The following is an 8951-nucleotide window of genomic DNA, read 5'->3' as shown; positions in this document are numbered from 1 at the left end:
TGAGTAGTCCTAGCTGTTTGTCAAACCATAGTCACAAGACTTGCAGATACTCTCTGGGAGAAATTTACTGTAACTTAGGTTAGATAGAGTTCCTCTAATTGTTAATCACAACCCCTTGCACCTAACATTTTACACTGAAAATAAATATAGAAAGTGCCAGAGCAGTATGTTGCAAATAGCAACGGTAAGTATTTCTCAAAATCTATGCTTTATATATTTAAGCACACACACACACACAGGTACACAGTAATTAGGTACAAAGTTTTTATTGTCTATTATAAACAAAACATTTCTACTGAAAGTAAAGTTGGGCTGCTGCTGCTAAGTCACTTCAGTCGTGTCCGACTCAAAGTTGGGCAGTGTAATACTAAAGGCAAGGAGAACAGGCAGTGTGGAGAGAAGGTACATCTTATTTTCTGCGTGGCTTACCTACAGAGCACACAGTATATACAAGGCATGATAATCTTCTTTATTAATCTCCCTATTTCAGGTCTGTGAAATCTGGACTAATTTTTTTTTTTCATCAAAACTTTGAGAAATACTGGTTTAGGTTTAACTCTTTCTGAATTTATCAGCTTTAAAATTTTTCTTTGCCAAGGGCAGACCAGAAACAATGCTGCCTCCTAAGATTTTTTTTGTCCTTCTTTTACTCTTTAATTACATTTAGTCTGTAGCTTAAAAGTCTTATTCAGATTTGCATTCCCAAAACACAAAACTGAGAAGGTGGTTCAGAAGTATTTCAACATTTACAAGAAGCAAGCTTAGAATTTACAGGTAAACATAAACCCTCAATCTTCAGTGGAAACCAACTTTTTGAGGTATCCTCACCAAAAGTTCAGATTCAAGGAAAATAGCCACGATGTCTAAAAAATGAATAGGAGGCTCAAAATTCCTTATCTTTACAGCTTTAGAGTACAGACTAACAAGTTTGGCAAATTTATAATAAGTAGAAAAACCAACCAATAAAAAGTTCCTAATTTGAAAAATTAATGACAGCCTTTGCCAGAAAGGAAGCCTGCAGCAGGATTTTTGTAATAACGCTACTCTTTAGAAGTTAGGGTCTTTTAAATACACTTTATTAAGGTCAATGTTTTAAAAATATTTGACCATTTCAAGGACTTAAATACAGCTCCATTTTATGGTTACAATCCCACTACTAATTCAGACTAGAACTGGAAACCCGCTGCTCTACTTCCACATTTCTTCATTAGAAAACTGCTCTTCACTGCCTTATGGTGATGCTGATGTTGCTTTTGTGGTGCTGGATGTTGAGTACAAGTTCGTCTCCCATTTCCACCTGCATGGGCTTATCTAAAACAACTGCGGCCTGTTTGCAGTGAGAGGCTTCACTCGAAGTATCTAACCTAATCTCATCGTCAAGGTACATATGATACCAAAATGGAATGGCGGTCACTTGTCCAGATTTACAAATGCGTACCTATGAAAATTAAGAAATCACAAGAATTTCATCAGATGGAGTAGACTTGGATAAGTCTTTGTCTTTTTAGTCAGCTTTAATCCAAATTTTATAAAGAAATACATTTAATCACCCAATTCAAATTAATACCAACCTATTCTAGTCACTGATATTTACCCAAACTCAGGTCTGGATACTGTTTAGAAAGTAACATTTAAATTCTAAGAAAGTGGCTAAAGCTATTTTAAGTATGTAAAGTATTACATAATTTAAGATAGTTCTGAATATGACAAGAATAATCATTTTACCTTTACTTCTCTGTTAGACGTGTTCAGATATGGCATCATTAAGTCTAGTCTTAAGAGTTCCACTGGTTCGCTTAAAGGTATACAAGGCAATGAGGACAGGTCCAAAAATACACGTATAGGTACCTAAAGAAAGTATAAAATTTTTGCTTTTAATTCAGTCCTTTTTGTGACCCAAGTTTCTTGCTTTGTACTTAGCTCAATGATATGGTGCTTTTTACATCAATTACATCATTTAATTGCCACATCAATCTTAAAGCAAAAAAAGACTTCCACGATTCCAGTTTTGCAGGAAGAATGAACAAACCAAGTTTTAGGTTTGTTAAATAACTTTCTATGAAGATTCTTTGCTTGGATAAAAGCAGATTAAACAGCTCCCAAAACTGTTAAACAAGGATGCGCTTATGTGTGAAGATGAGCTAATAAGCAAATAGCACAAAATTAATCATTGTACTATTTAATAAAATATGCCAAATTCTACTGAACAATTAATAGTAGATTTCATTTTGAAAATTGTTTATTATCTAGAAGACAGTGGTTCTCAACTTTGCAAATTATGATTAAAAAAAAAAAATCACTTCCTTAGTGGCTCAGACAGTAAAGAATCTGCCCACAATGCAGAGTCAAGATTCCCTAGAGGAGGGAATGGCAACCCAATCCAGTATTCTTGCCTAGAAAATTATATGGACAGAGAAGTCTGGCAGGCTACAGTCCATGGGGTCACAAATAGTTGGACATGACTGAGCAACTAACACTATAATAAAATCTGTTGCATCAATTTTAATAACAATTGAGAAAGTGAAAGTCGCTCAGTTGTGTCTGCCTCTTTGTGACCCTATAGACTATACAATCCATGGAATTGTCCAGGCCAGAATACTGGAGTGGGTAGCCTTTCCCTTCTCCAGGGGATCTTCCCAACCCAAGACTCGAACCCAGGTCTCCTTCATTGCAGGCGGACTCTTTACCAGCTGAGCCACAAGGGAAGCCCAAGAATACTGGAGTGCGTAGCCTATCCTTCTCCAGTGAATCTTCCCAACCCAGGAATCAAACCAGGGTCTCCTGCATTGCAGACAGATTCTTTACCAACTGAGCTATCAGGGAAGCCCTTAGTAACAATAAAACCTTGCTATTAACTTTTAGCCTTCTTATTTGAAATAGAGAAGGCAGTAGCACCCCATTCCAGTACTCTTGCCTGTAAAATCCCATGGACGGAGGAACCTGGTTAGGCTGCAGTCCATGGGGTCACTAAGAGTTGGACATGATGGAGCGACTTCACTTTCACTTTTCACTTTCATGCATTGGAGAAGGAAATGGCATCCCACTCCAGTGTTCTTGCCTGGAGAATCTGAGGGACAGGGGAGCCTGGTGGGCTGCGACTCTGTGGGGTCGCACAGTCGGACATGACTGAAGTGACTTAGCAGCAGCAGCATTTGAAATAGGAAACTTTTTTTTAAAAGAGCCCTCTTAGGGGTTCCCTGGTGGCTCAGTGGTAAGGAATACGCCTGCCAATATAGGGAACGCAAGTTCAATCCCTGAATCCGGGAAGAAAACACATGCTGTGGAGCAACTAAGCCTATGTGCCCCAACTACTGAGCCTTTGCTCTAGAGCCCGTGTGCCACAACTATTAAGCCTACATGCAGCAGCTGCTGAAGTCCAGGCACCCTGGAACTCACGCTCTGCAACCAGAGAAGCCACCGCAATGGGAATCCCACACCCCGCAACTACAGAGTAGTCCCCACTCTCCCGCACAGCAATGAAGATCCAGTACAGCCAAATAAATAAACATGCCCTGTGTGCTTTGAGTAATATATTAAAGAACAACTGTTTGCAGGGAAACAGGACACAGATCCATCCAACTCTCCCTGGGCATCCCACCTTCCCTACCAGTAAAAACGTACAGCAATTCCATGCCACTGCCAGGACTCCTGCCCTGTGTCCCTATTGGTTCAGTTACTAGAAGACTAGCTCTAGATTCCTGTGTCACTCATAACCTGCATGCTGACCCTCATGCTGTATCTCATCATCTGCCCTCACTTCTGTTTCTCCAGCGGCCTACTGGCTTCTCCTGTCGTCATTGCTAATTCCTTCCTAGATTTCCAATCCAAAGCACATAATTTTGTGAGTTCTCTAGAACTTAGTTCTTGACTCTATATTCTCTTTCTACACATCCCCAAAGTGATTTCATCCCAGTCTTATGGCTTTAAACATCATCTACCAGATCTGACTGCCAAATTTATATCTCTAGGCTAGCTATTTCTCGGAATTCTTATCCGACTGTTTAATGACCCCACAAAAACATAAGCACAACTTGATACTCCTGCTATTTTCCCCTTATCAATATATGGTAACTGGCCTTGCAGGCACTTTCTCATACCCTAGATCCAATCTGTCACAAAACCTACCTTCAGAATACATCAACAGTCTGAACCGTGCACCATGTCCATTGCTACCACTCAAGTCTAAGCCATTCTTACCTCTCCCCTGGATTATGGCAACAACCTCATGCCTTTGCCTGGTCGCTACAGTGGTCTACTCCCAACACAGCAACCACAGCAAGCTTTTCAAAACAAGTCACACCTTATCCCTCCTCTGCCCAATACCCTCCAGTTTTTCCCCTACCCCTTTCAGAGTAGAAGCCAAAACCCCATGATCCCTATAGGAGGCTCCACAGGATCTGGCTCCTGGTATTTTTCTTACCACATCCTTCACCTGGCTCTTCCTCATGGTTTCTGCCATTTTTGAGAACTCCAATCATGCTCTGGCCTTAGATCTTTGCACTTGCTGATCTCTGGACTTTTATATGGTTTGTTTCCTGATTCCTCTCTGATCTCTGCTTAAATATCACTAATTATCCATGAGTTCTTTCCTTAGGCATTACCTAAATAAAACAGAATATCCCATACCTCCACCTCCATTACCCTCTAACCGCAGTTCTCATTACCTATCTTGCTAATCTTTTTACTCCTTTGTTCACTCTCTTATTTACAATCAGTTTGAATACTAGCTCCATGAAGGCAGAAACCTCTCTAATTTCATGACTATATTCCCAAAACCTGAAAGAGCACATGGAGAAGACATTTGTTGAATGAATGAATTTCTGCTGTTTTCTGTGTAACTGTTTCTTTTACAACCTCTCATTGTGTTTCATTGGTTCACTCCGTTGTCAGTGTGGTAGTCAGTTAATCATCACATTAGACTGGAGAAGGGCATGGCAACCCACTCCAGTTCCTACCTGGAGAATTCCATGGACAGAGCAGCCTGGCAGACTACTGTCCACGGGGTCACGGAGTCAGACACAACTGAGTGACTAACACATTCATACAGTAAGTGGGGCTTTCCAGGTGGCTCAGTGGAAGAGAATCCACCTCCCAATGCAAGAGATGTGGATTCAATCCTTGGGTCGGGAAGATCCCCTGGTGGAGGAAATGGCAACCCACTCCAGAACTCTTGCCGGGAACATTCCATGGACAGGGGAGTCTGATGGGCTATAGCCCATGGGCTGCAAAGAACGGGAAAAGCCCGAGTGACTGAGCACACCACAGAGGAGGCGACGAGACAACAGCTCAGAACGAGTGGGCAGACTAGGAGAGGCAAAAGTGCCAGCGAGTTTACGGAGCCTCTTGAGATGACTGGTCAGAGCTGAAGTGAGGCCACAGTCAACAGTCCAGCTGCAGGGGCACCGGTGTAGAGAAGGCAGAAAGCTGGGTTTAACCACGGCGGGACTGTCCCCAGGCCAGCAAAAAATGGCAGGGAAGAGATACGTGAAAAATGTATCGACCATGAAACATAAGCTGTTAAGGAAAGGAGGATATGAGGTGGGAGGCAGGGTGAAAAGATGGCAGGATTAAAATATTGTAGATTCTGATGGAATCAAAGGACTGTTGACGTCAGGATCAAAAAGAAGCTAGAAAGACAGTAGAAGGTGGTATTTTTGGACTACAAACTTAAACTTACGTCTTCTGGTAAGTACATTTTCTTTATTAAACTCTCCAAAAAACTGAGATTAAATAAACTCCAAAACTTTTTAGCCTGCTCTGAAAAAAATCATTTCCTCAAAAAATTTATTTGTTGAGCAAATGCTGTTCATATGCTGACTGCATATGCAAGAGCTTCCTGCCACCTACAGGCTTTAGATGGCACTCCTTGAATTCAGTGCTCAACACCCCACTTCCCAAATGCTGTTCTGGCTTACTCAGCAGGTTCCACCTCCTTCCAACCCCTAGACTCTTCCCTAGACATTCCATCCATTCCACAGTTACAACTGACAAATTCTACTTTGCTGCTGGTACTTCTGCCAGCACTATATCCTTGTTTTCCAAACAGTAATTAACCCCTTTTCCTTGAGCTCCTACACTCCTGCCCGCTGCAGTCTGAGTGCCCGGACATGAGCTGCTCCCGCCTTCCCCTGCTAGCCTCAAGCCTCAGTATGATTAAGAGCTCCTGTTGAGAACAGAGGTCTCCTGGTGGCTGCTTTTTTAGACAAGGATCATAATTTTTCATAAGACTAAACCTGGTACCCTATTTTTTATTTACAACAGTGGTTCAGAACAAGAATCAGACTTCCGTCAAAAACAACAAAATTCTTGGCTATACTAGCCCTAAGGTTTGACTTTTACCACTAGTAAGTTCCTTGGCTCTAAAAAACTGAGTACCAGAGCAATCCAGTTAAACACAGCGACTATAAACCTACAGAGAGAGAGAGAAGGTAGACTGTGGCTGACGGCCACCTGGCTGAACTTCTTTTCTAAACACTTACCTGAAACTGGTTAATGAAAGGCGCTATGTTGAAGCCAAGAGTTCGTTCTGCCCCCTGCACAGCGCTCTCCTCCATCAGAGTCTGCGATTCCACGAGCAACCCAAACATCAGCACGTACTGGGGAAAGATCTTGCCTCCAGACTGTAGCAAACACCTGGAGGAAGGACAAATGCTTTAAAAAGCATCTTGAGTTCCTACATTTTAAAAATATCAGTAACTAAATCGTTGGGGATCTAAGTATATAGTGTAATGGTCTTTAGACTGGTAGCTGGCTGGTGGTTCACAATGGCAGACGGGTAGATCCCCTGAAAAGTAACCAGTGAGCTGGATGGGTGCAAGTTTTCAGGTTCGGGAAGAGTCATCAGTGGCTATTAAAACTAGAGGCTGAAAGTTTAATTACGACGAGGGTAGTTAAGAGTCTCAAAGTTTCACCCCCATAAATGACTTACTACAAAGGGAAAATAGCAACTTCAGTTCAGTTTAGCCGCTCAGTCGTGTCCGACTCCTTGTGACCCCATGAATCACACAGCACGCCAGGCCTCCCTGTCCATCACCAACTCCGGAGTTCACTCAAACTCATGTCCATCGAGTCGGTGATGCCATCAAGCCATCTCATTCTCTGTCGTCCCCTTCTCCTCCTGCCCCCAATCCTTCCCAGTATCAGAGTCTTTTCCAGTGAGTCAACTCGTCGCATGAGGTGGCCAAAGTATTGCAGTTTCAGCTTTAGCATCAGTCCTTCCAGTGAACACCCAGGACTGATCTTTAGAATGGACTGGTTGGATCTCCTTGCAGTACAAGGGACTCAAGAGTCTTCTCCAACACCACAGTTCAAAAGCATCAATTCTTCAGCGATCAGCTTTCTTCACAGTCCAACTCTCACATCCATACATGACCACGGGAAAAACCATAGCCTTGACCAGACGGACCCTTGTTGGCAAAGTAATGTCTCTGCTTTTGAATATACTATCAAGGTTGATCATAACTTTCCTTCCAAGGAGTAAACGTCTTTTAATTTCCTGGCTGCAATCAGCATCTGCAGTGATTTTGGAGCCCAAAAAAACCTGATGGATACAAGTTAAACCAACTGATCTAAGTTCACATCCACAGATCTAGGATAAAGCAACATATCTCCCTCCTAATGTGATCAAACTTCTGTGGCCTCTAACAGTCTGACTCTAGTAAGAAACACGAGGAACACTCTACAAAATAAAAGGCCTCCGCTTTTCAAAACTGTGCATGTCATGAAAGACTGAGGAACTGCTGCAGGATAAAGGAGACTAACCCTGAATGCCGTGTGTGCCCTGGACGGACTCTGAACTTACGAAGGGCGTTACTGCCACAAATGGTGAAATGTCTGAGGAAGACCTTGTTTCCCTTAGGTATTGGTACTGTGTCCATACAGATTTCCTCACTGTGACACGTGTGTGATGATTATATAAAATGTCCTTTTTCTCACAAAATACACACCAGAGTATCTAAGGGGACAGGAATACGGTATCTGAAACTTAAAGTGTTCAGAGAGAAGAATAAAGCATATGTAGCAATACATTAACAATCTGTGATGTAAGGTTCGTGTGTGGTTTTCTGTACTATTCTCTAACTTCTCTGTAAGCTTGAAATTATTTCAGAATAAAAGGTTAAACACTCTGAAAGAAAAAGTGATTAAAAATCCAAATACTCTAAAGTGTATGAATAAAGGGCTAACAAAACATCTTCTCTTCCTACAATTATCTTGGATTCACTTTCTGTTTCCCTGGAAATTCTATAAGGGTGGAATGTCAGCTGAGTTATCAACACTGCTGCTAAGTCGCTTCAGTCGTGTCCGACTCTGTGCGACCCCATAGACGGCAGCCCGCCAGGCTCCGCCATCCCTGGGATTCTCCAGGCAAGAACACTGGAGTGGGTTGCCATTTCCTTCTCAACACTGCTTATGATTAAAAAAAAAAAAAAAGTTTTTAAATATTTCTTAATGGGTAGATTGCACCTGGACTAAGAAAACTGTAAATTATACCTGATGGGAAGGTACACCACCTCTGGGCTTCCCTGAGTGTGGGGTAACTTGTAACCACATGTTCCTATTGCTGGAGCTTGGAAGCTACGCCTATGGAAGAAGTTCCCATCTGAAATATAAGGCTCTTAGGCCAAGGCAGCGCCCAGGCCCACATATACAGTCTTGTTTCCACACCCCTGAGCTCTGTGGGAGGAGTAAGAGCAGTGCGGGGTGGGGTGGGGGGTCACCTGCTGCCATCAAATGAAACAGACGTGGAGGATACTTTAAGGTATTTTAATCATTTGCCACATTTGAAATCAAATGTTAAAATTCCTCATCCTTACTGAACAGTCCAAACAGGTTTCCACCTGAACTTCTAGACAGGCTGCTACTACAGACAGCTGGACTTCATACTATCATATATACCTTTCATAGTAAGCTTTTACTCTTAAATATTTCTAGTCACTAAGGATCTATTTATA

General features: G+C 42.1%; 1 protein-coding gene across 1 annotated transcript in view; it reads right to left on the bottom strand.

Moving 5' to 3' along the window:
• Positions 1–250: 250 nt before the first annotated feature.
• The window catches only part of PRMT9 (protein arginine methyltransferase 9), a 35867-nt gene continuing 27166 nt past the window's right edge, over positions 251–8951 (bottom strand). Inside the window, exons 10-12 of the mRNA XM_055404398.2 lie at positions 6480–6633; positions 1726–1848; positions 251–1438 (exon numbers count right to left, since the gene is read on the bottom strand). Coding sequence (XP_055260373.2) covers positions 1223–1438; positions 1726–1848; positions 6480–6633 — 493 coding nt within the window. The 3' untranslated portion in view covers positions 251–1222. The remainder of the gene's footprint in view (positions 1439–1725; positions 1849–6479; positions 6634–8951) is intronic.

The sequence above is a fragment of the Moschus berezovskii genome, chromosome 19 (assembly GCF_049115385.1).
Source record: "Moschus berezovskii isolate FMDL1 chromosome 19, NW_MosBer_1.0, whole genome shotgun sequence".
NCBI lineage: Eukaryota > Metazoa > Chordata > Mammalia > Artiodactyla > Moschidae > Moschus > Moschus berezovskii.
This window is presented reverse-complemented; position numbering and strand designations above follow the sequence as displayed.